This window comes from Corticium candelabrum, chromosome 9 (genome assembly GCF_963422355.1).
Source record: "Corticium candelabrum chromosome 9, ooCorCand1.1, whole genome shotgun sequence".
Taxonomy (NCBI): Eukaryota; Metazoa; Porifera; class Homoscleromorpha; order Homosclerophorida; family Plakinidae; genus Corticium; species Corticium candelabrum.
This window is the reverse complement of record NC_085093.1, coordinates 2,187,051-2,212,959: the sequence shown is the minus strand read 5'-3', so window position 1 is coordinate 2,212,959 and position 25,909 is coordinate 2,187,051. Positions and strand designations below refer to the sequence as shown.

At 43.9% G+C, this 25,909-nt stretch overlaps 4 protein-coding genes and 1 long non-coding RNA gene across 5 annotated transcripts in view; all 5 read right to left on the bottom strand.

Moving 5' to 3' along the window:
• Window positions 1-1,710: 1,710 nt before the first annotated feature.
• Window positions 1,711-2,880, bottom strand: LOC134184085 (uncharacterized). Its single transcript, XM_062651695.1, has 2 exons — window positions 2,004-2,880; window positions 1,711-1,929 (listed from the first exon to the last, which is right to left on the bottom strand). The coding sequence occupies exons 1-2, from the start codon at window positions 2,878-2,880 to the stop codon at window positions 1,907-1,909; spliced, it is 900 nt and encodes a 299-aa protein (XP_062507679.1). The 3' UTR covers window positions 1,711-1,906.
• Window positions 2,881-7,513: 4,633 nt separating this feature from the next.
• On the bottom strand, window positions 7,514-8,031 carry LOC134183869 (uncharacterized). The gene is made up of 3 exons (XR_009970607.1): window positions 7,850-8,031; window positions 7,669-7,757; window positions 7,514-7,607 (listed from the first exon to the last, which is right to left on the bottom strand). It is a non-coding gene; the product is annotated as an uncharacterized LOC134183869 (long non-coding RNA).
• A 9,696-nt stretch (window positions 8,032-17,727) lies between these two features.
• Window positions 17,728-19,921, bottom strand: LOC134184907 (uncharacterized). Its single transcript, XM_062652675.1, has 5 exons — window positions 19,810-19,921; window positions 19,656-19,744; window positions 19,491-19,584; window positions 18,146-18,931; window positions 17,728-18,076 (listed from the first exon to the last, which is right to left on the bottom strand). Exons 1-5 carry the CDS (start codon window positions 19,919-19,921, stop codon window positions 18,057-18,059), a joined length of 1,101 nt encoding a protein of 366 aa, XP_062508659.1. The 3' UTR covers window positions 17,728-18,056.
• Window positions 19,922-21,225: 1,304 nt separating this feature from the next.
• Window positions 21,226-22,537, bottom strand: LOC134184082 (uncharacterized). Its single transcript, XM_062651689.1, has 4 exons — window positions 22,444-22,537; window positions 22,171-22,347; window positions 21,384-22,106; window positions 21,226-21,321 (listed from the first exon to the last, which is right to left on the bottom strand). The coding sequence occupies exons 1-4, from the start codon at window positions 22,532-22,534 to the stop codon at window positions 21,299-21,301; spliced, it is 1,014 nt and encodes a 337-aa protein (XP_062507673.1). The 5' UTR covers window positions 22,535-22,537; the 3' UTR covers window positions 21,226-21,298.
• A 1,348-nt stretch (window positions 22,538-23,885) lies between these two features.
• Window positions 23,886-25,909, bottom strand: part of LOC134184618 (uncharacterized) — a 5,679-nt gene continuing 3,655 nt past the window's right edge. Inside the window, exons 12-18 of the mRNA XM_062652354.1 lie at window positions 25,341-25,454; window positions 25,179-25,263; window positions 24,909-25,112; window positions 24,728-24,832; window positions 24,610-24,657; window positions 24,248-24,384; window positions 23,886-24,159 (exon numbers count right to left, since the gene is read on the bottom strand). Coding sequence (XP_062508338.1) covers window positions 24,051-24,159; window positions 24,248-24,384; window positions 24,610-24,657; window positions 24,728-24,832; window positions 24,909-25,112; window positions 25,179-25,263; window positions 25,341-25,454 — 802 coding nt within the window. The 3' untranslated portion in view covers window positions 23,886-24,050. The remainder of the gene's footprint in view (window positions 24,160-24,247; window positions 24,385-24,609; window positions 24,658-24,727; window positions 24,833-24,908; window positions 25,113-25,178; window positions 25,264-25,340; window positions 25,455-25,909) is intronic.

Genomic DNA, 25,909 nt, shown 5'->3' with positions numbered 1-25,909 from the left:
ATCAGTGGAACGAGAAAGGGCAACTGCGATCTCTGTGAGTATTATAACATTGATCAGGATTGTCAACTTAATTGACACCATCTCTGTGCAGTTCAACGGAAAAAATGAAAGACAGCTGAACTGGCACAGTCTTTTGTATACTACGAGGTATTTATTTATATGGAGATTGTCCTATATACGAGCGGCAGATGTCTCCTTGCCGTGTGTCGAAGGCTACAGATTCAATTCTTATACATACGTACAGTATATGATAATCTTATAACAAGGAAAAGCACCGACGTTGAATGCAGCACTTGCAATCACAATTAGGTTATAGTGACCATTTGGAGACTGGTACCATCACGCGGTCGTCAATTATTTGTAATTCCTGCATTTTTTCAGGCGACTGAGACCACAACATCGCGAGAACAGTGTTGGCACTTGCTAGCTTGCTTCCCCACGTGTCTACACTAAGCTTTTCAAGCCTAGGCTTTCTCACTTGTTCTTGAATTGTATGTTTGCAAGTGCACGCCTAGAAGAGAAACAGCTTACAAAATGTTAGATCAATTACACTTATATATTCGGTCTAGCATGCACGTTTGTCTGTAATTAGATTCCCAGTGGCTGTCTGATGAGTTGGCAAATGCAAGGACTGCGGATATTAAGTGTCCAGTCGTGCTATAAGTGCGGCTTCTCTTCTATTGAAATTGAAATGTAACTAAATTCGTCCCTTTAGGCAACAGAGTTAGCTCTGGAAACAGATATCCGGTTAGTACGTGGTGCAAGTTGGTAAACAGCTTGTAAGATGATTGACAAGGATTATAGCTGGAGGCCAAACAATTTTATGAATCTAATTTTTACTGATTGGTTTAGCCGATGCTTTTAGTAATCGCATATAGTACTCTGCACTTATTGCATGACTAGACGAGGATGCTGATGGCGCACATAGAAATACTGTAGCAATTTTTGTCACAGACGGATCTGCTTGCCAGAGTCGCATTTGCTTTGGGAATTTTGTTTAACGTGCGCATGCGCGTGTGTAGTGTACAATTTGTAGATATCTAACTGCGCTGTTGCGTGCTAGCTGTCACAGTATCATGAGTATGCTAGAAACAGGGGACTACTGATTGTAATTGTCAAAAAAGGAGTGACTCGTTGACTAATGGGAGTTTTAATTAAACTCTTGCGTCTAATTAATTAAGGTTAATTAACTAAATTCTCAGCTGCATGCCGGGCTGGTCTTTGATTACGTAGCTGCGACGTCCAGCAAAGTGTGTAAACGGTTGAAGTCGTACGATTTCTTGATGTGGTCAGGTTACATGACCATTGCAAGTCTATGCGATTACCTGTACCATCAAATCGCCTTATGTTCTCTTTGTCGATCTTGAAACGTGCTGGCTAAGTCGTGGCTAGGTGTACGTACTGAAAAAATTTTATGGACACACCCAATTGAAATATTTTAACTGATACGCCCACTTTTTCAACCGAGGCCTCGGTTGCCTCACGCCTAGTTTTACGCCACTGAACTTGAGGCTCAGATTCAACGGTTGCTATAGAGCTATTTTATAGTATACTGCATGGAAGTGTAACCGTGAAGGGCAGTCTGGAAACGCGCGGCAGGGCTTACGCAGAGCCGTCTAATCTCTAGATGCGGCTATAGGCTGTCGAACACATGCATGTGCATGGGCGACTGCTAGGTCTCGCGTCATCGCGATCCTGCCCTTGACTAAAGGCAGTTATTTTAATCGGACAAACTGCTTTCATACAACATACTAATACTGACATTTGTAATTACGTAGGGCAGCCGTATTTTGTCATCGCGCACACACGCACACAGATATCTATCTATAGCCAATTATAAGTAACAGAATTAGTTATAGCTATAGTTCAATTTCTGTTTTTTGAATTCTATGAATTCTCTAGCTATTTATGTCTCATTTGCTGCTGGACCTGTCAAACACAAACACAAAGCACGTCTTACGTTACTGTATTCTCATAGCTAAATGACTTATAGACACACTGACTTGTACATCCCGCTTGAGCCAAGCTCGAGTATACTCCTTTGGGTGTAAAGGACAAGCGAGCCGATTGGGAGCTAAGATGGAGGATAGTCGCACTGAATCTCATCGCAAATTCTCCACATCCAACGGAGTCTTTCAGATTGAGACACACCGTGTGACTGCCAACGCTGCTTGTCGAAAACAACCGGAACGTCTCGTGACTTCTACTCTCTTCGACGCTTCCCACCTGATCGAGAATGCCCAGCGGATCAGGCAAGCAGTGCGCATAACAATAGAAATAGTAACCCAAGCCTTCGCTGGCGGTGAACGTAAACTTGATGTAGCTGTTACTGACATGCTTCACAAACTTTCCAACCTCGAACACTTCATTAGATACAACCTTGTTTGCTGTCAGGACGGTGCTCGTCGATTTGGTCGGCGTTACCCCGACGTTTTTGCCGGCGATTCTGAAGCACGAACGGCGAACGCGGTCTAGATTCGGTTGCCTGTCTGTGCTCTTTTTGAAATGCGCAAGCTCGACTTGAGCGGTGCCTCTGCGTCTTCTCGCAATTCCGGATCCGAGAGAGAATTTCGGCAGTGGTTCTTTGTTAACAATTGGGTTGGGAACGTCAGCGGATGCGTGCACTCCGTCATAAAAGCCAGCAATACACCGTCCGTTACTAAACGATGGTAGATCAGTTGTTATATACGTCGTAGTTGTCTCTTTGTTCCACTCGTATACATTAGCGGCGCTGTTGATGTACACGCAGCTGCTTCCGTAGCTGAAATCACAGACGCCTGGAGCAGAGTCGTAGACAGCTGCAGAGAAGAAACGAACATTTACAGATAACGATTGAAGCTTACAAAATACTCTAGGCAGCTTCCATGGTTTCGATCCCATGTTTTGTATTATGCATAGATTGTTAGCGAAATGTTGGAATGAATTTGTGTTTTTCGAATCTCGCACTTAGAGCTGGAGATTGTGGATCTGCAAGCAAGCTGGTCGTGCATGTAGACTGTTATTCTATAGTAAACTATAGACACGACGGAATTTGTGCTTATCGATCAAGTTTTAGCTTTATGCAAGAAGCAAGAATGAAGTCTAAACGTCACGGTCTTAACTTGCTAAACGAGCTAACTATATTCTGTTGCTTTTACTGCATTGCGGCATTGCATGCAATGAGTCATTTATGGCCACCCCTAAACACAGCAACATAATTTGTATTGTGCGTTACACTTGAAGTCGATGGGTTGGGCCAATTCTTAAGCCTAGAAATAGTAGAGTGAAATAAAATTTTGCGCCCACAGTGGGACGGTTGTTTTTGAAGTTTTGGGGATATATCTCTATTGCATGAGTACATGTATGTCTAACTCAGTAGAGCACCGCGGCGCCCCTGTTATCGGACACCATCAATCATCGGACAGCCAGCCGTGTAAGAAGAAAACGAAGTAAGACAGAGCTTTGTTGAAGCCCACAGTAAGAAGGATTAGTAAAGACTGTGATTCCAGACGCCAGACTTCCAAAGGCATGAAACGGTTATGATAGGACGGTAAACATGATCCTTCTCTGCGACCCCGTTTATCGGACACTACCATTCATCGGACACGACCTCCCCCATGAAAAAACGTAAAGACAATTCTGCAACTTCGCATCTGAGGTAGGTTTATAGGTGACTAGCTAACAGAACAACACTATCACTGCCTTCGTTTGCAGCTCTCCAGGAGAGATAACGCATGCTCATTGAGTCGAGGCAACGCCCCTTTCGTTGGACACTCGTTCTTTTCTTTAGCAGCAGCAGTCTGCAGGTATTAATGTCATGAGAGAGAAATGTCGTAAAGCCCCTAATTCGTTAACCTTTATTTGACTCAGCAACGGCTACTAGCGGAAACTGCTGAATGTTCTCTGCGGACAAGCTCACTCTGTTGGCATCTACTAACCCTCCGGTTATGTCTAGTCTTCCCATCGTAAGATCTTGCAGCACAACTGCACATGCATGATGCACACGGATGTAGTAGACGATTCACGTCATCCATGTTCGAGCTTTGCGGTGAGCACATTCTCCCAACTCGTACAGGAACAGCCCGTGCTTTCCTTTCAAGGCCCCTAAATTGTTATTTGGCTCTGACTAAGACGTATCCAGGTGTTTCTATCTCACTTTGATATCTACCCTGACCTTGCACCGTTACGACGTGCAGCACGTCATCGTTGATACAACCAGCTGTACCGAACGCAGGAACTTTGTTTACTATCAGAGCAGCTGGAACCTTCACCCCTGCTTCTCCTAGATAAAGTTGAATTAGATTACGTCAAGTCCTTGTCAACGCGCGCTACGCAGCGATCGACTTTCTTTGTAAAGGGTAAAAGAGCGCTTTAGCACTTCAATCGTGTCCTCTCATCGGTTTCGGTCGTCGTCTTCTTTGTTGAACGGCTAGTTCGTTCAAGCGACAGTCTTTAGACGTCCTAGTGGGGGCGTGGTTGTCTGAGAATTGACTCAGAATTGCCGTGGCGTCAAGCACTCTAGGCGAGCGTTCTGTGTTCTACGGCGTTTCAGATAACTGAATTTAGTCAACTGCAGTCATTTGAAACCTAGAGCTGTTGCTGAGAAGGTAGGAAGGCAAGAAAATGGGTGTCCGACGATTGGGGCCATTACCACGGGCGTTTGACTGACTGTAAATCATATAGATCTTGGATGACATACAGGGTAACAACACGATTTGTAAGGTAAAGAGTTGTTGATTAGCGATATATAGGTAACTAGGCTGAAGGATACGTGTGTGGAATCTAAACGCTACTGTCCAGTAAACGATGCGTTTGTCCGATGAACAAGGTACAGACTTGGACAAATTATAGGGACACCTGGCGTTTTTGTGTGTAGTCTAACTTTGGCACTGAATTTTTCTCTAGCAAAACCACATGTTTTTCGAATTTCTTTTTTTCATGGATTGCGCCATTGTTAGTATGTAACATAGCTTGAGTTCAAGACTGCAGCTTTACTTACTACCTACTGCGCATCTAGTTTGCTTTGAAGAAGGAAGACGGCCATTCCTACTTTTCTTGTCTTTGTACACATTCATCGCTCTTGGATGCTCATTCTTGGCATACAATCTAAGAATGCTCTGTAGTAGAGTGAAAGCAATTTTGTGGGTCCCTTATCAACATTATGAAAACGAGGCGAATCATCTGTTTTTGCGCACTGATTTCGCGCATGTCATCACAATTTGAATTGTTTTGCCATTTTAATCAATAAACAAACTTCAACGTATTCAAAAATCATGCGACACTAATTAATTACAAAAAATTCCTGCTAAGACAAAACTAATAAAGTTATAGCAACAAAAGAACATTGACATGCCACTTCTGGTCCACGTTTTAAGTAGCAAAATCTCAAACTGCTACCGCCAAAATGTCAGCTGCACTAAAACCGCTGCCCTTGAGACCGCCAAACTTAGGCGATAAGTTAGCCTGAACGTTCAGCTGCACGCAGTTGCAGAGTCTTGTTCCGTGCGATATTTCACGAGTTGCAGCGATGCCTCGAGGCAAACAGTTGAGTCCAAAAACGCGAGGGAAAATTCAAGCCCTTCACTCAGTTGGCCATTCTGTGCGTCAGATCGCAGCTTTTGTTCGCCGCTCCAGGAATTCGGTTTATCAGTGCCTGCAACGGCTTTCCCATGGCAGCAGCGATTATGAAAAACGACCTGGACGTGGGAAGGCAACGACAATCCGGGAAGATCATCGACTGAAGAGAATGGCACTGCAGAACCGCAGAGCACCATCACGACTGCTCTCGTATCAGCTGGCTGATGAAACCGGCAAGCAGGTATCAAGTAGAACAGTTCGTCGTCGTCTCAGTGAGACAGGAGTGAACGCTCGGAGGCCTAGAAAAAACCCACTGCTAACAGAAAACCATTGGCGTTTGCGACTGGGATGGGCAACCACTCACACACAATGGACTTTGGATGACTGGAAATCTGTTCTTTTTACAGATGAGTCAGAAGTCAGCATAGGAAACGATGGTGCTCTGTACGTTTGGCGTCGCAAAGGTGAGGAATTTCTCCCTGAATGTTGTGACCGTACGGTCCAGCACGCGGCTAGTGTGATGGTGTAGGGATCGATGTGTTGGCATGGTTTGGGGTCTCTGGTGAAACTGGAAGGTCGTTTGGACAGCACGGCGTACCAACAGGTTCTGGAGGAGCACATGCTTACAGACGCACCGGCACTGATAGGAGACGACTTTGTCTTCCAGCAGGACAACGCGCCAATCCACACGTCTCGGTCAAACAAGGCAATGGCTACGCCAGCATGATGTCACACTGTTGGACTGGCCGCCAAAATCGCCTGATGCGAATCCAATCGAGAACTTGTGGCATGAACTCAAAACTGCTGCCAACCGTTGCGAACCGAGAACTGCAGCTGAGCTCTGGAATGCTCTACAAGAGGCGTGGCAGCAGATTCCAGCCGCGAGTGTCCGGAACTTGGCAGAAAGTGTTTCGCGACGTCTGGACGCAATCAGGAGGGCGAGAGGCGGGAACACTCGGTACTGAGGAACTGGTGAAGGGCTTCAATTTTCCTTCGCGTTATTAAAACCGGCTTTTTAAAAAGCCACTAAACAAAATCAGAGAGAGTCTAACTTACGACGCTTACGCAGTCATGACGTCATACACTTTTAGGTCTCGTTTTCCGCAATGCGAAACGTAAAGAAAACAATTTAGGGTCTACAGTATTCTCAAGAAACCTAACAATCAACGCGGTAACTATTAAGTTCTTAACAATATTGATAGTTGGTAAATTGTGACCTAATTATTGTGTTACTACATACCCACAGCGGGGTGACCCTATAATTTTGTCCAAGTCTGTATGTAAGGCTCCGCACAGCTTTCAATCATATATATATATATATATATATATATATATATATATATATATATATATATATATATATATATATATATATATATATATATATATATATATAACTTGGATACCTACATCTAGGGACTGCGTTCAAAAACGGATAACTGAGAACTCACGTCCGGAATATGATGGTGTCCGAGGAGCTTCTAACAATTATATGTAACAACAGATCAATAATTAGTATATTAACTGGGATCATTTCATAAGCAATTTATTGTGGACACAGTTCTGTAAGTGGTTGGTACACATCACATGTGCAGAGCTCAATGCAACAATGTGTGTGTGTGTGTGTGTGTGTGTGTGTGTGTGTGTGCGTGCGTGCGTGCGTGTGTGTGTGCGTGTGTGTGTGTGTGTGTGTGTGTGTGTGTGTGCGTGCGCGCGCGCGTGTGTGTGCTGCAGAACATATTCTCTGTACGTCCCATCATACTACACAGTTACCATAGGAACAAATCAGCAGTGGCCTAGGCATGGCTTTGCAATGCTCACAGCAATCATGCACTCTCGATAAGACCGTCTAGAGGTCAATTTCAATGGAATAGAAACCCTTACACGAACGCGTGGTCAACGGTCATCACAGGGTACCCCCACCCACGCCCTTTTGGAACAATTGAGCCACACCTACCCAGTTGACAAACGGGATTCTCGTGGTTCCACACAATCGCACAAGTCCGTCTCGACACTCCGATCAGTTTGTATCCGGGAAAACAACTGTACGTCTACAAATACAAACGCATGAAATCGCATCAACGCCGTCGACTCGGAACAAACACAACTCACGACGACTTGATATACAAACATTCCACTGCTGTGGGAACTTCGACTCACACTGCCGTAGACGGGAGCAGAAGGCAATGGCTGATGACACGCTATATCGACGGACAAGAGAGCAATAATTAGATTCTCTAGTCCTCCTGGCTTTACTGCATGCCTTCAGTATCTCTATAGTAGAGAGACTCACGGAATGAGATTGGTTTCGGTCGCCAGAACCATCCGTATGCAGGAGAGATGATTAGCCCAATACACGCCAGCCAGATAGTAGTACTAGTATCGATGCCCATTCTGCTTGCACACACAAAGGCGATGTAAGGTAACAGCACTTGTTACGGAGTGATCACAGCTAAGACAACAGAGTAGATGAGACCCCTTGCGACTGACTATTTTAGTAACGCAATGTGCTGGATTAATGGGCGTGTCGATTTGGTTACACCCTAATTAGTATGGCTTTCTGGGCTAGTTTGGGAGATTCTAGACGTGCATGGTTAAGTTTCAAGTCTTTCTTCTCGTTGGGCTGCACATTATCTCGTTGTATAGAATACTTGTGTTTTATAAGTTCTAGAGAGAGCTTGCCTCATTGATTTGACGACCCTTTTGTAGTATATGGGTATGTTGTTGAGTCGTCGGCTTTGTTTGTTTGCTTATACTTATTAGTGACTAGGAGGGAGATATGGAAGCCAAACGTGCATCTCGACGAGGACTAAACAGGTGAGTGCATGATGGTTGGAAGTCTCTCTGTATATATATATATATATAAATACAACTCTCGCATGATAACTGAACATCTAGATGTTTTGTCTGTAGCAAGTGTTTGTTGTGGTGTTTTTCAGTAGTGTTCCGTCCATTGGGCGGTTATAAAAAAAAAAAATTAAAAAAAAAAAAAAAATATATATATATATATATATATATATAGATATATAGATAGATAGATAGATAGATAGATAGATAGATAGATAGATAGATAGATAGATAGATAGATAGATAGATAGATAGATAGATAGATAGATAGTTCTTTTCTAAAATTACGTAAGCCGAAAAGGTGCATGATGCATGCATGAGCTACACTGTGCATGACTAGGTTCTGCTGTGCTTGCCTATGCATGCACTCTGTTACTAATAATAGTTGTCTGCTGTGCTTTTGTACACATGCAGTAGCCAAGCCTTCCTCCGTGCTCACTGTGCGACCTCACGTGCTGTTCGCCTGCTTGCACGTGAGAGGAGGTGCTTGAGCCGGAACTGCTCGCGAACAGCACGTGAGGTCGCACAGTGAGCACGGAGGAAGGCTTGGTCGCGAGGCTACACATGCAGCTCTGTGCAACGATTCGCGAATGGGCTATAATTGAACCATTCGCGCATCAGATTCACTTATGCAGAGCACGGCAGACAGCGTTCGTTTCTATTATAGGCTGCATAGTAGGCAAGCACAGCAGACCTTTAACCGAGAAAGGTCATGCACAGTGAAGTACAGCAGGACACTTTTCGGCTTCCGTATCTCTAATTCTGTTAGCAGTGTTTGCAAGAGCGTGGCACAATGTAGTACATGTTTATCAAATCTTATAAGTCATGTTAGCTTATCTAGTGAAGAAGCACTTGAATTGCAAACCCTCGGCCGGTATGCACCTTGAAGGTAAATTAGTCGCGCTATGACAAAATCGTATGACAGAAAGGTATGATGTGGGTAATAAATAAGAAGCATTATTGAAATGATCACAGGTCGAGCTTGAGGTAAGTCACGTGACTGGTTGCTACCGTGTACAACGGGTAGCTACGCAGTCCGTCAGCCAACGTCCCGTAGGGCCTCGCTTCTATTTTTTACAACCTTCGCTCGTCGGTTCTTTGTGCAGGTGATTGTTTGTGCAGCTTTTGAGGTCGTAACTATGGCCGGTTTTAGGCGTGGCATACGTACCAGAGCCAAAACAAAATTAGATGTGGAAACGTTACAAATGCAGCTAGATTAGCTAGACGTTGTTTCTAAATGCATGTTACAATGTAGTTGTTTCCAAATGATGGAACAAGCCAAATGTTACAAGTCGGAGAACCTCGACGCTAGGCCTGCTGGCAATCTTCGCCTTACGTGATGAAGTAACGGGCGTAATCATTGTTCTGTTTGTTGGTGGGAAACCTAGGTTAAAAATGGAGACTAAACAAGCAGCTCACCACCGATTTTCCAGCTCACAAGAATGTAAAAGTCTCGTTCTTTGTGCAGCTTCTCTAGGCGTCTTGTTGCATGTGCGGCTTCTCTAGCTAGACGTCGCCTACTGTTGTAATGAGGTGACCCCAGAGCCAAAACAAAACATCAATGCGGGAAAACATGCACGTGCACATGTAGATTAGCTAGGCGTCTGTTCGCTCTGACTTTGGATACCGTAAAACAGAAATGAATAGAGACGCACTAGCGTACTTACAGGTACGCCGAGCCGCTTTGTCCGACAAACAGACGCTGTCATGGACAATGCACGTTCTCCTTCGCAAATTCCCGTCAAACGCCAAATTTCTGTTGAAGACGACACTAGTGATCTTTGCAACAACACCATGACCGCTCAGCCACGCACACCCAAAATTCAAGCTGGCAGACTGCAGAACCGCTATGCAGAAACACTGTGGAACAAGCAAAATGTTACAAGTCAGGTACAGCTACACACCTCGCCCTGGTTGTTGTTGGGGAAACATACACGTACAAATGTATATGCTAAACCCTTAAAGCAAAGGACTAAACACCATGTACAGGACGGACGCCCGATGGCCGAATTCTAGTTAGCAGCTACCAAACAGAGGTGGAGCCTCGTGATGACATCACGTTCGTCTATTGGTCAGTAATGACACCACTTCTCGTCTATTGGTCGGAATAGCTTCATTTGCATCTTCGCTAACCAACTATATGTACGGTCGACGGGTCGTCGGGTCGAACGGTCGTCGAACGACTACTATACCCTCCACCCGGAAATCCGGGCCTCGGGTAATAATCAAACTGCGTAGTTCAGTATTCACGCGGGTAATATAACCAAGCTAGGCAGGGACCGCATGCGCTCTCTAGGTAGATAGGCAAGAGTGCACTAAAGGGGGCGGAACCGGTCGAGACCACTTTTCAAAATAGTGAACTATTACCATGCACAGCAGTGGACTATTGGCGCCTATACGTTCGGTCTAGGAGTATAGACGACTAATTAATAGACAATATATTTATCAAAGACTCTAGTGGTCTAACTCAAAGTCTATAGTCTTATGTGACGAACACCATTCTGATTTCTACACTGTATGTATACCGTGTAAACTGTTTGTAATATTAAAAAACTATAGCGTTTCGTTGTCGACAATAAAGTTTCGGAAACTTTCGGAATAAGGCATAGATGATTAAATAAATTATAAACATTCCAGAGCGGTTGGAGTTTGGAGCCTATAGACTGCAGCAAAGATTGTAGATAACATGCACACGTAACCACGCTCATTTAGAATGCATGCACGCTCGCTATAGGTGAGCGTGCATGACTAAACTGTAAATGTATTTGTCGGATGATTCTCTAGTTCATACTCGCAGTTGGGTTTCGCCTGCAATTTGGTACGCGTGTATTCTGCTCTTGACTAATCTGACTGGTACTGTACTCGCAAACTGCTTTCATGCAACTTAAACTGCATGACATGTACGTCACCTAAAACATTTTCTCATCACAAACAAACTAACACGAATTTTTTTATAGCCAACTAGCACGCAGAATGAATAGATACTCTGTATAGATATAGTTACTTCTCATTTGCTGCTGGACCTGTCACAAACAAACAAACATAACAGCATGTATAAATTAATGTAATTAAATATAGACACTGACTTGTACATCCCGCGTCAGCCAAACTCGAGTATACTCCTTTGGGTGTAAAGGACAAGCGAGCCGATTGGGAGGCAAGATGGAGGATAGTCGCACTGAATCTCATCGCAAATTCTTCACATTCGACGGAATCTTTCAGATTGAGACACACCGTGTGACTCCCACTGCTCCTAATCGAAAACAACCGGAACGTCTCGTGACTTCTACTCTCTTCGACGCTTCCCACCTGATCGAGAGTGCCCGGCGGATCAGGCAAGCAGTGCGCATAACAATAGAAATAGTAACCCAAGCCTTCGCTGGCGGTGAACGTAAACTTGATGTAGCTGTTACTGACATGCTTCACAAACTTTCCAACCTCGAACACTTCATTAGATACAACCGTGTTTGCTATGAGGACGGCGCTCGTCGACTTGAGCTGCGTTATTTCAACGTTTCCTCCGGTACCCGTTGTGAAGCATGAACGACGAACACGGTCAAGACTCGGTTGCCTGTCTGTGGTCCCTGTATAATGTTCGACTTGAGGGACACCTCTGCGTTTTCTTGAAGTTCCAGATCCGAGAGAGATTTTGGGCAACGCTTCTTTCTCGATTTGTGATCCCTGATTATTAGTGAGTGTATTCGCTTTGAGAGAAGAGTAAGCGAGTTGAGAGATCGTGACACACGAGACACCGGACGATACATAGTTTGTTAGGTAGGTCGTGGTTGTCTCTTTGGTCCATTCGTATTTATTAGCGGCGCTGTTGACGTACACGCAGTTGCTTCCGTAGCTGAAATCGCAGCTATCTTGAACGGAGTCGTAGACGGCTGCAGAGACGACACGAAAGTGAGCAGATATAGAAAACGTAATTTATTACGACGTCAAAGGGTTTACGAAACTATGAAGGAAGTTTCGTACACACACACACACACACACACACACACACACACACACACACACACACACACACACACACACACACACACACACAACACCCCCGACTTGCGTTAGACTGGCTTTTATACTGTTGGTATTATTTATACGCGAGACAATAAGGCTCTGCACTAGGTGAGACTAGCGCCTAGAGCCCATAGTACAGTACAGTACACAAATGCATGCATGATGCCCTTGCTCCATTCAGATCAAAACTAAAATGTTTTATACCCCATTCACACGAGCATTTGTAACTGTGCCAGCACAGTACGGCGCGGTTTGGCTCGGTTTCACTTCGTCGTGTGAATGCCGGCCGAACCGAACCGTGCTGAGTTGGCCCACCTCAAGTTGCCATGCCAGCACGGTTTGCTTCGGTTCGGTTCGGTTCGGTTGTGTAGTGCCTGTCAAAACGAAGACGACATCGACGTCTATGCTCGCTACTTCTCCATCGAGATTTCCGCAGACTGTTCTAGTGCCAGCGAGAAGTAAGCGCGGACAGCTTGTTCCAAGACGACGTCTGTATCTAGCGTGCGCACCAAGAGACACGCCCACTAAAACTCGGCTGGCTCGCTTTGTCAGAACGTCGTGTGAACAAGGGCTGGCTTGCTTCATTAGCCCAGGCTGGCTTGGCTCGGCTCAGCTCAGTTTGGAGCTGTGCTCGTGTGAATGGGGTATTAGTTTCTAACGTCGTTGTGGTAACTTTAAACGCATTCAATTCTCCTTTTACAATTTGCCAAAAATAGATGCCAGTTTTTCTTGACGTCGTTAGATACGCGGATGACGTCACTTTCGCATTATCTAGTTGAAGCTAAATGGGCGTGGCTAGCGAGACTAGTATCTCGAGACCAGAATTGCTAGCTTGCGACCAGATTTCCGAAACGTTTTAGTAAGGAACGCCTAGATTGTAGAGCAGGAAATAGCCCATGCTGCATCTCAAGTTACAAGGCTTGCTAAAGTAGTACTGTACCAGGTATAGATAGATACACAGAGGTTGGCGACCAACAAGCCACACCTACCGAGTTGACACACTGGATCATCATTGCTCCACACTTCTACACAAGTTCGTTCCGACTCGCCGATCAGTTTGTATCCAGGCCAACAAGTGTAAACCTGCACACGCAAAGTACAACTCGATTAGAGATCACGTCGAATTCGCCTATCTAGCTAATCGACCGACACATGCACTCACCGCGTCCTCGTACACAAACTGTCCACTTGTGTGCGAACTCCTATTGACGCTCCCGTAGGTGGGAGCAGGCGGCAACGGCTCATAGCAAGCTGAAGGGAAAACAACAAGTGAATGGTAATTATTAATTTTAGTTCTTTTGGTTGCACTGGTTCATGCATATTTCATGCCTATTTCCATCAACTATGTACAGATAATTTTATAGCTAGGAAACTCACGGTAAGAGATGGGACTTGCTTGCAAGCTCGTTCCATACTCAGAAGAGATGATTAGCAGTAGGGTCAGCATATGAACAATGATACCCATGCTCCACACAGTATACATACGACTCTCGATCGATCCTTTAGGTATCTAGATAGGTAGGTGGTTGCTGTCAACACCGATCTTGCACAGTGTGTGTGATCTAGAGCGGTTAGTGACCGACTACTCTAGTGGGACAATGCTGTGTGCGTATAGATATTTGTAGCGACTCCCTGGGCGTGTCGAACCCTTGGTATGGCTTGTCTACTTGGTAACGAAACCATGTGTGCAGAATGTGTGTATATGCTGACCTCTGATCTAATGCGCGCTCTCTTTGCAGTGCACGCATTCCTATGGATCTCTCCCCGCTACTTGGAGGAAACGTTTGGTTTGTGTAACCGGTCTAGGCCAGTTAATGAAATAAATTCATCGTTCTAGAGCTTGGGTTAATTAATTAAGATAACTAGTGGTATATACAGGGGTGGTTGTGTGTATGTCTCTAGGCGTGTGTTTTTGAACCTTTGAGCAGTTTGTTTGTTTGTTTGTGTAAGTTGATTTGTGTGTATAGAAGCCACACGTAAATTCTTTCTGCGGAGTAGAGTAGCTAGAGAGTACGCAAGCGTAGAATATAGTACCGCGTATGGTATAGTGCGCTCGCGCGCGCGCGCACACACACACACACACACACACACACACACACACACACACACACACACACACACACACACACACACACACACACACACACACACACACACACACCTGTTCTGTTTTGTCCTGTCCTGTTACACAGCTACCGTAATACGGTCACGCTTGCCTACAAGAGGCAACAATTAATTAAGTCTGATGGTGGAACATTGCAAGTTGCTAGAAATCTAAGCATCTGTGAACCGACAATCCTCCTTTACTCCGGAACCATTTGAAACAGTTTGAACATTGAATTGCACCCTGCACGTTGTTCCTTATAGGTTTCTTTCTTTCTTCCATACACTTGTGTCTCGCCTTCTATGATTACTCTATCTTCTAAAGGTCCTGTAGCACACCACCTTACACATCACATCCCTGACTGCATGCCGTCGGAGCATGTACCCATGCTCTCTCTCCAACGTTCCAAACCATCACCACACACTGTACTCCATCCTGTTCTCGACCTCACAGCCTCATCATACCATTCCTTTTCTGATACTTCAATGTCTTTACGTCTTTTCTCATCATCTCTTCATCTCTTCTTTGGACCACATCTGGGACGGGTCGACGCAACCATCCAACTAGGGTTGTATTCTATGGTCTGACATCCTTGCTAGGAGTCCTAACCATTCCAATCTTTTTCTTTACTTTCTCAGATGCATGCAGTTTCCTCATCTCCCCACCTCCTCCAGTCCTCGCTTCTGCCGTTGTGAAGTGCTCAGATCACTGTTGCCTGTTGAAATGCTAAAGATACTTCTAATGCATCGTTGGTGAAAAGTCTTCAGCTTCTTATCTTGCTTTCTGAGAAGGATCCAACATTCTGCTTCTTAAAGCAGCACACACACACACACACACACACACACACACACACACACACACACACACACACACACACACACACACACCGATTACAGTATAATGAAAGAACAAGGCCACAAAGAGAAGGAAACAACATGACCGTAGCTAGACGTTCTGTCCGTTTGCATGCAACTTGAAATGCAATCCTAGCGATATCCAGCTACAGTTTTTTCGTGGTATATCAGATGTGTTTGTTTGCGTTCCGAAGCACTGCACGACGGGACGAAATCCTTTGCTGCAGCGAATTGTAATAGTATCCGGGCTTTGGACTGATTTTAATTAATCGGATGCGTGCACGTGGTATTTTTCAATTTTCCGGTTACAGTTTTCGTTAAGTCAAAACAGGCTGTATTTGGATGCAGAGTGAAATGTCAGAAACGGACATCATCCGGGCACTTCATCAAGACACGCGCCGATGACGGCTCTGCGTGGCGCCAGAGCTATGGGGAAGAAGGTAGAACGTGAGACTACAGACAATTCAAGCAAGAAAGCGAAAATTTAATTTAGCGCTCACTGGCGTTACTCATTTCTTTTGCTGTCTTATTTGAGTGTAAGTCTGATCATGAGGGTTGGTTAATTATTTTCCACTGACAGTCTGTTGATGTTGATTGTGATGGCATCGTGTTTCAGTGTCAATGGTGTCAATGGCATCGTATTTCAGTGTCAATGGCATCGTATTTCAGTGTCAATGGCATCGTGTTTAGTCGTCGAAGAGAAGTCATGACGTATACGTGTATGGCAGTATGCATCGACATGTGATCAAGACATCACATGAGGTCAGCATCTCTCGGTCTTAGAATTGATTTTAGTTAGGGTTACTAGGTATGCTAAAAGCATATTTAGAATGCATATGTGGCAATCAGAGCAGGTAAACCAAAACGTATAATAATACTTGCATGCTAATTAATTATCCTAGTGTTTGTCCACACCTAATAGTATATCTAGGGAAGCTAAGCCTCACTTGGTTCTAAATCGAGGAACGCCTGAGACCACAAAAAAGTGGAATGTGTAGGTAGTTGAAGTAAACATGGACTCATACAAGTCTAGTGTAAAACAGCAGGCTCCATTAATTAATTACGAAAGTCTAGACTTGTTCTTGTCCACATTTCTGTGCATGCCCTATGCAAACCATGGAATTATGAAATGGTTTTAATTATGCTGTCTAAAGAAGCTTCATCCAATCTGTTTTCTTTTTATGCCATTGAATGAAGAGCCTTTATCAAGACTGAAACTTTGAAGTGAGTGTGAGGTGAGGTAACGCATTTGATGAAACTCAACAAACCTGCAAGATGTGCTCAACGTAAACTGCAGGCAGACCTAGCAAAGTAGAGGAAAGCAACTTACCCTGATATTACAGATATCAGTGATTTTCCTAACCCCCTTCAAACATGCGTCCTCATCTTGCGCATATTTGACCCCGCCCCTAAAGAGGCGTGGCCTAAGTAGGTAGTGTGGTACAGTAGTAAATGTTTTCTAAGGTGAATGTAATTGTAATGTATGTATATCAATCAAACTTGTAGACAGGTTTCATTATTAAACCAAAATTCAAACGAAGGTCTATACTAATAATAACACTTTGTGACTATGCTCATCATGTTATAATATAGTCATACAAATTACGCCTAGATGTTGTCCAAGTATTATAGGCAAATACTTTGTACTATAGTCTATACTAACAGTTTGTAATTATGTTTATCATGTTATGTGGCAGTGAGTGCCTATAATACTTTGCGTCCAGGGTGCTGTCCAAGTAACCTTCCAGTAAAATGCGCATCATCAAGCAGTCAATTTTCTCTTCAGACAAACGGTTCCATAGTTTTGTCATAATAGGATTGTTGACAAGAGAATCCTCTTTCACAGCCAGCATTTGTTACTGGTATGACAAGTACATCTGTCAACAGTTACTGGAGCAAAGCGCTAGACGCAAAGTCAGTTTAGCAGTATCTAAACAGAACACGCCTGCTAGTAACCTGCAGTCTACCCCTTAAGGAAGTGATCATGAGTTATGAGATGGAGATCACACCAGGTGTGCTCATTAGAGCTTGTACATGTTACATCATTTAACCTAAATGGTTGCAGTTGCTTTCTGTACGTCTTACAAGATAATTGGATAATGATCATAGCTCCACCCCTTGAATCTGAATCCTCTGTTCCCTTTGTAGGAAGGGCTTAGTTAGCATAGTAAACGAAAATGCCAGGCTCTGCTATACCTTGATCATTGGGAAGGTCCAAATGGCAGCAGAAATATTGCAGATTTCAAAGTTCAACCCTAAGGGGAATAGTCTAAACCTGCTGGTGTAATGGGTTTTAGTAGACAAGAATGCACTTAATAGGATGCGCCCCATGTCTGAAATCTGCGTCCCAACCTCCTCAAATGCGTCCCAGGACGCATCAAATGTATTGTAGGAAAATCACTGAGATATACAAAACTGTGGGTGGGTAAGGCTGGTGGTATATAGAAGTTATTAAAAAGTGCTTAATTAAAATACAATCAGTTTTATCTGCCACAAACAAATTATGTAAACTTTACCAGAAAAAAGGAAGGAAACTAGCTACCAAACTCTGTGTGTCAGACTAATTATGAAACTTCACAGACTAACAACTAGCTCTATGCATCTTATTCATATTCTAGACGTGTAGCATCACACTCAGCACACTATACTGTCTGTCTGTATGATGCTGAATACTTCTATGTCTCATTGGCTACATCTAGAAAGAAAGTAACATACCAATAGATTAACATGAACACTAGCTTTTGTCAGATTTAGTAATTAATACCTCGACATCCTGCTTCTGCAGCGCTGTAGTATACTCCTTTTGGTGTAAAGGTCATACGAGCTGACTGAGTTTTAAGATGGAGAATACTGGCGCTGAATCGCATAGCAAAATTGTGGCAGCTTACAGAGTCCCTCAGGTTGAGACAGACAGTGTGACTTCCACTAGATGACAATGCAGAAATCGTGAAGGTTTTGTGCTGTCCTACAGGATCTATGCTCCCAACTTGGTCCAGGTGTCCTGGTGGGTCAGGGAGGCAGTGTGCATAAACGACGAGGACATAACCCAGACCTTGGCTGGCTGTAAATGTGAACTTGATGTAGTTATTGCTGCTGTGCTTGATAAACGCTCCAACTTCAAACAACTGGTTAGACACAACTCGAGTAGGAGACAGAACTATAATGGTTGTCTTGGTTGTCTTCGCGTTACCACTTCTTCTGCTGAGTTGATGTACTTGGTGCCTTAAAATGGGACTGGAAACTACCAGACTTCGTCTTTTTGTGCTACCAGCGTTGGATCCAAGCTGCAGTGGCACTGTGATTAAAGTCGATTTGAAAACATCTACTGACTTTGTTGTCCCTAGATCCACTACAAAATCAGCGTTCTTTGGGAAACTAAGAGATTTATGCCCTGGTATATCAAGGGCAGTGTCTTGTCCGGTTGTGAAGTTGTTTACTGTGGTAGTTATTGTCTCTTGGATCCACGAGAACTCATTGTCAGCACTGTTGACGTATACACAATTGTTGCTGTAGCTAAAATCGCACGTCCCCATGACAGAGTCAAACACAGCTGCAGAAACAAGAAAAGGGTTTGTCATGTGTATAGTACGGGGTTCCAATGATAGCTACTGCAATGGTCATGAACAGATCGTAAAATGATGAATAGATGTTGTCTTACTTTCGGTATTTTCTTTCAGAGTCTAGACATCGCGTAGATACAAAAAAAAGTGGGCAACAATGGCTTTTTAAGCTATCTATACTTTCATACTTAGAGTCACTCCAAGGGCATAGATAGGTCTCTTCACGCACGCACGCACGCACACGCACACACACACACACACACACACACACACACACACACACACACACACACACACACACACACCTACTGTGATGTGCATCTGCACCCCACTGTTTATTTAATTAACTAAACCTTTACATATAGAAATCAGGCTAACTTGTGGAATGTGTCCTGTTGCACTTTCTACCACATCTGATGAATAGTCAGTCAATATAATACGGTAGCATGCTCAACACACTGAGTGCTGCTGGTCTAGTGGCAGTCACCATTCTCTATCACATGCAGAACACACAAACAAATTAAGAGGGTAGACATACTGCTTGCTTACCCAACTGGCAAACAGGGTCCGTGCCCAGCCACCTATATAAACAAGTTCTCCTGCTACTTCCAACCAGCTTATATCCATTGAAACAGGTGTACGTCTGTATATAGGACATACCAATACTAGAAACATTTATCAACATGGGTGCCTAGAATCAACAAGGAGACCAACCACCATTGTGTACACAAACAGTCCTTTTGTGTGACTAGTCTTGTGGACAGCACCATAGAGAGGTGCAGGAGGTACAGGAACGTGACATGCTAGGCCAGAAATCAGTCCACAATTAGCACATCAGATGGCTAGTTTCAAGAGAGTGGGAGCTTACGAAAATGTTTGAGTTTCGCTCTCCAGAACCATCCACGCACTGGCAAGTTGGTCATTGAGCAGAGCAGGAATGCGACCGCGAACAACAGTTGCAGACCTTTTGAAAGAGCCATCTCTAGAACAAAAAGAAAGCTTGAGCAGAATATGGAAAAGGATGTCTCACGTCGATCTACGTCATTCTAGTGACACACGTTGGTCTGTCGACATGCACAACACTGTGTGAGAGCTGAAATTTCTTACTCTAGACTCGCTGACTCGGCTGCAAGCTCTCAAGCGTCGGACTGATGGAATTTCGCCTGCACACCTTGATATAGCTACCGTGTCAACACAACAGCTAGGATATCTCCTAGGTGTGGCGTCATGTCCTCTCACTTTAGAATGGTCAAATACATGAATATGTTGCCCTTTCACATAGCATGTTTTCACACAAATTATTTACGTATGGATAGGTATCTAGCTGTGACAGTTATCCGTATCCGCCTAGTGTACTGTACAATTTATCGTCATGGGTGTGGTGTTGTGACACCTTACACGCCCAACTTTTCATTTGATGCTGGAGATGTTTTCTTCCTTTCAGTTCGTCGTTTTGTTAAGTCGTTACAACAGCTTTGTTTCTCTACTCTTGTCTAACCAAGAGAGAGAACGTTGGCCTAGCCCACCTACTTCTGGCGTACTAGATGACGGAAGGATAACGGAAGTATCACTTTGGCGCGAATAGATAGAGACTACGTGAGACAACGCAAGACTATTAATTTTAGTGCGTTACTTTTCACAGTGATGGGGCAAGTTGTGGCTTCAGGCTAAATATTGCCGTTCTTGACAAAAAGGAACCTTAATGAATTATTAACATTATTAGAGGTTATTATCAGCTTGACAAAGTTTTAAAGCTTGACTTTTGTTGAATCAAACACAAATACGTACTCAATAACGTAGCCATCCCCTCCCCTTTTCTATATTTTTTGCTTACCAAAAATAGAAAAGGGGATGGGCTGGACGTGTCACACTTATAATTAGATAATGAATATATACAGTAAAGTAAAGATTGCACTACTGCTTTGCAGTGTCCTAGGAGCCACAGGGGTGCCGGAACATCCCCTGTAAGATTTTTGCATAGGGCACTTGCTGGGCATGACCGATTTCTTACGCCTATTCTTGAAGTTTAGGTAGTAGAGCATGTGCATACATGTTTATACAGTAATGCATTACATGTACTAATTGGACTTGGAGGAAACAGCTGTGCTGGTAAGGCAGCTACATGTGGTAAATGATTATTGATTGCCACAATTTGTTTAAAAGTGCACACATTAGGTATTAAACTTATAAATATATTAGATGCATATACAATTTTTCAGCTCACATGACCATGACCATTACTCTCTTAGGTACAAGTAAGTTCAAAGTTGAAATGTCAACTATTGCCAACTAACATCAATTTGTTGTGCTATTTGTGTAAGAAGTTTCACCACATTCTACACAGACTGTGCAGACAATCAGGGATTGATAAGATCTCTACCTACAGCGAAAACAGGTTTCTTTCAGAATCACCAATATCACCTCTAGAGCCTTAATTCTTACCTGTACACAATGCTGTCGTCAGTGAAGGGTAGGTGCTGTGGGGTGTAAGGGTGACCTGAATTTTCTGCGAGATATGGTGCTGGATGTAGACAGAAAACCGAATCGAGAACTCATTGCAACGTCTAACTCTGTCTTTCAGCTGCAGACATTTCGTCTGACTGGCTCCAGATAATACCATTTTGATTGTGTCATATCCATTGGAGCTGAAGTGGTCTAGGTGCCCAGGAGGGTCTGGAAGACAGTGAGCTACTATGTACAATTCCTGATAGAGTGCACCTTGAGCACCGGTCACGGAGAACTTCAAAAAGTTATTCATTGTTGTCTTGATAAACTTTCCCAGTTCAACAAAACTTCTCAGGGCAGTAAAAACTGGGGCAGATCGTCGAGTGAGTCTTGGTATGTTGAGTACTAAGTGAGTTGATTTGACCCTGTCAACATGGGTAATTTCATGTCTCTGTATTCTGTGCTTTTGATGATCCGGCACAGTTTTGTCTTGTGGAGCTCTTCGACGTCTCCTTGTGGATGTTTCTTTTGGACAAAATTGTGGTTCGCATCGTAGGAGAGCAACTGGCAGTCTCTCAGCAGCCGACCTTATCGAGCCATCTTCCTCGACATCCTTCTTGGCCGTCCACATGACAGGATTTCTAGCATCGTTGACATACTTACAACCAACCGATGAGTCCAAATGACACAAAGAAGCATCCTTCGAATCATCGAAGACACCTACAGACCCACAAATCAAAGTTGGGTATTTCAAGACAGACAATTAACTCGACGTTGATCATACCCAAGTAGCATATGGGTGCATTGCTGCTCCACCGGTCACCCAAACAGACGAGGTGTGACGCACCAATAATCGTGTAGCCATCCGTGCAAGTGAACGTGGCCTTCTGCTCTCCTCCTTCATCCACGTAATAATCCACATTACCAAACTCTGGAGAACTCAACAAGTCGCAATTGGTGGCTGTAAGCAAAGAATGAAAGTTTCAACTCAACCGTCCGCATGCATCTAGACTGCCATTCAGCTTAATTTCTACAGAACAGAACAAAGGCCTGGTACCTCGTCCTTCACCTTCACCACCTGAAACAGTTGCAAACATGGCCAGCTGCATCAAGAGCACAATCCTGTGAACAGTTGCAATCAACTCCATGACAAATCGGTTTTAAATGCAATTTTTCGAGCTTCGATTGTTTAAATACTAAGCGGCGTACTGTAAATAGTTGTCGACAATTGTACTATTGATACCACACCCCTGGGGAAATCCCGTCAGCAGAATACGTCGTTTACGTCATCGCCCAAAAATTTACAATACACCTGCAACGTTGCTTCGAGGTTGTACTCTACGTGTCGCATTGACGACGTCCAACACTGCGTAGTTCGAACTCGTGTAGCCTTCAACTTACTTGCCACATTCGAATGACAATGGTCACGTGATGTTGCCTAATTAGCTAACCGCAGTGGATGCGTAGGACGTGTGTAGAATCCGTTATAGGCGTTGCCCTTTCCCTTTCCGCGCCGTTTCTGCTTACTGTAGGTTTCCGCAAGTGAGACAGGATGTCATCGCGACTTCGACCCGCTAGACGTATCCGCTGATCGACGCAGACTGCACGACAAGTGAACCACTGGTGCTCGTTCCGCCGTCTGGGAAAGAATGAAGGCAAGGCGGCTGTGCGAAACGACTCGGTCTGACGTCAGGATGGAGGTCGACTAACGTAGATCGAACCACACACATCATTTATGGCCCACAGGTTCATTAGATTGAATTCACTTCCGTCTTCTAAGTGTCCGAAAAGAACCGGTATAGAAATATGACGCCTCGAATGGTGCCGAATCAAGTTGATTAAAGGACGGGGGAAACCTGGGAGAGTCTCAAATTTGGACATGAATCAGTGAAAATGATAGGTAACTGTCTCTGAGAGCCTAAAATTTTTGGAAATCGCTTGCCGGTTCATTGTGTGTCTTGGAGTGAGTAGGCAAGATCATGACGTCCGTACAGACGATCAAATTACACCGGGCGTTTCAATGCATAATTTGCAACAAGATAATGATGCGCAGTAAGTCCTCTGGTGTATGCACATGGGGCGGAGTCTAGGGCGGAGTCTAGGGCGGAGGTCGAAACTTGCAGACTTGCAAACTTTCTATCATCACATTCGTTATTAGATATTCCCATTGCAAAGGTCGAGGTTGCACTAAAAAAAACCTTCAACTGGCAGTGACCGGTTTGCTGAGCCTCGGTACTCCAGACTGCTTTCTGCACGTGATGGGAGGAGAGAAGAAGCACTCCGTGATGGGAGGAGAGAAGAAAGCACGAGTGCTTTCTTATCTTCTTCCATCACGTGCAGAAAGCAGTCTCTACAGCTCTTGTTTGTTGTGCTGCCGTTTAGCAAGAATACGTTGAGTAGGTTCTAGTAGAGTTGTCTTCGATGCATGCAGTGGGTATAGGATACATCAGCAGGTATTTTTCCTTAGGAACCACGTATTCAACTCAGAGATACCCTTAGTTAACTTGAATTTTTTTGCTATTGAAAGTTGAATCAGTTGACACAACAATGAGTGCACATATTGACCAGATGGTACACAGTACATACTGACAAATGCAAAAATGCTGTAGCTAGAACAAATCGTTACTTGTTCAAAATGCTTATTAAACTGTCCACTGTAAAAAGTCAATCAGCTTTTATGAAAGGATTGAAGATAAAACTGGATCCGTCAGTGATATTGGCTTCAAGCAATGATCTCGTTTCTTTACAATCGTCAGGATAACCCATTTGTTTCCTGCAGCAAGTCATCGATATATGTCAATGAATTTGAATTCTATTGTTTCAGTTTTTGAAATAGCAATCAGTATGTTGTGTATATATACCTGAGGTCTCTGAAAGATCCTTTGATGTCTGTGTACAGTTTCCGGCAAAGCCAGCGCCGTTCATCACAGCTTTGTTGAGAATATGAACAAGCTGGGGAAATGCACGTGAATTCCATTTGACCATGAAGAGATCGATTCTACAAACATTGTGGCTTCATTATAACAGCAACACACGGCTACTCTTCAATGACAGATATATAGACAAAACAACACTCGAACACCCAGAAACACATGCAGACAAGGCAAGACAGAAGACATGCAACACAAGAAAGACTAAAAGGCAAATAGATCTAGATCCTAGCATGGATCAACAAACAAAGAGAGAAGACAATTACTGAAAAATATCTGGTTATAGGGATTACCAAAACTCTCCCTACGTGAATTCTGCCAGCATCAATTTCAGCAAACAACTGAAACACAACGTACATTTATGTCAACAACAGTACCTACGCCCTTCATATACCATCAAACACAACATACTGCAATCCTGTTTCTGCCAGTTGTTGGCACTCCCAGGGCTATTACAATTCTTATAGTCTTTGTATGAGACACAATCTGTTTAGTGGCATCTCCTATAGCACTTAGCTGATATATGTCACACAAATATAAGTGTTAATATATTTCATCCTATAAATATGATGTAGTAGTAGTGTACTCCTACCATAGCACAGAGTACTTCTTCATGCTGCACCAAGCAGTCAGAAACTCGCAGCAGTGGCAAAATGAGAGTCAAAGTTTCTGACGAAGAACTCGTGTTCTGTGGTGTACTTGAAAACTCGTAAGAATTGCTGCCTGCCTTGACTATAAAGTGCTGCGTAGCTTCAAAGATGCCCTGCAGATTCTCTTTCTCTAATTTGTGTGGCATCTAAATGCAATTGTAGTTAATTAACCCAACAGTAGACAATCGAGGTTGAAGGTACAGCAAAAATACCTGGACACACACAATCCAACAACCTCTTGAGCAACTCTGTGCTCTCCAATTACTAGATTTCATATCAAACGTCGAAGCAGAAACACTGCATTCAAAATACAAAGGGAAAGTTTAGAAATACAGTATATGTATGTCAGAGTGTATTTGTTGGTGAGTTCAAACCATGATTTGTTTAGGAGTCCACAGTCATAAGCATTTTGAGAATGGTGACAAACAGTAGGAGTTCCACCTTCATCTATGCTGACCATGACAGCCAGTGCATAAGGTTTTTCATTCCTAAATATGTCACACTTATACACGTATGTGTACATATATATATTCACCAAGTCAATGCTGCTGCTGACACACACACACACACACACACACACACACACACACACACACACACACACACACACACACACACACACACACACACACACACACACACACATGGACAAATGGACAATTGTCAAGCCCTCCACGTCATTCATGAATGATGTCAACCCTAAGGTTAGTTGTGGAGATAGCCCCCCTGCCTCTAGAGACAGGCCTCCATGTGCTACGTGGAGGCTTAGGGCCAGCGCTACAATCTATCTGGAGCTTGGCCAGAGGCACTATGGCGCAGCTTTGGGATTGGACACCAAGGCCCTCACGTACCCGTCTGCTGCATGATGTTACTGCCAAGCCAGCAGTCATGTCCACCCGAGTCAATGACCAGGTACTCATTTATAATCCTGAGTCAAGAGAAG

Bases quoted from the DNA above. Each gene is read 5' to 3' on its own strand.
- LOC134184907 (XM_062652675.1), bottom strand. From the start codon at position 19,921: ATGGCTCTTTCAAAAGGTCTGCAACTGTTGTTCGCGGTCGCATTCCTG. The intron at 19,745-19,809 runs GTAAGCTCCCAC...TTTCTGGCCTAG, and splicing joins AGCGAAACTCAAACATTTTC to CATGTCACGTTCCTGTACCT. The intron at 18,077-18,145 runs GTATTAATTACT...CTTTCTTTCTAG, and splicing joins TGCAGAAGCAGGATGTCGAG to ATGTAGCCAATGAGACATAG.
- LOC134184082 (XM_062651689.1), bottom strand. From the start codon at position 22,534: ATGGAGTTGATTGCAACTGTTCACAGGATTGTGCTCTTGATGCAGCTG. The intron at 22,348-22,443 runs GTACCAGGCCTT...CTTTGCTTACAG, and splicing joins TGGTGAAGGTGAAGGACGAG to CCACCAATTGCGACTTGTTG. The intron at 21,322-21,383 runs GTAAGAATTAAG...TTTTCGCTGTAG, and splicing joins GACGACAGCATTGTGTACAG to GTAGAGATCTTATCAATCCC.
- LOC134184085 (XM_062651695.1), bottom strand. From the start codon at position 2,880: ATGGGATCGAAACCATGGAAGCTGCCTAGAGTATTTTGTAAGCTTCAA. The intron at 1,930-2,003 runs GTCAGTGTGTCT...TGTGTTTGACAG, and splicing joins GGCTCAAGCGGGATGTACAA to GTCCAGCAGCAAATGAGACA.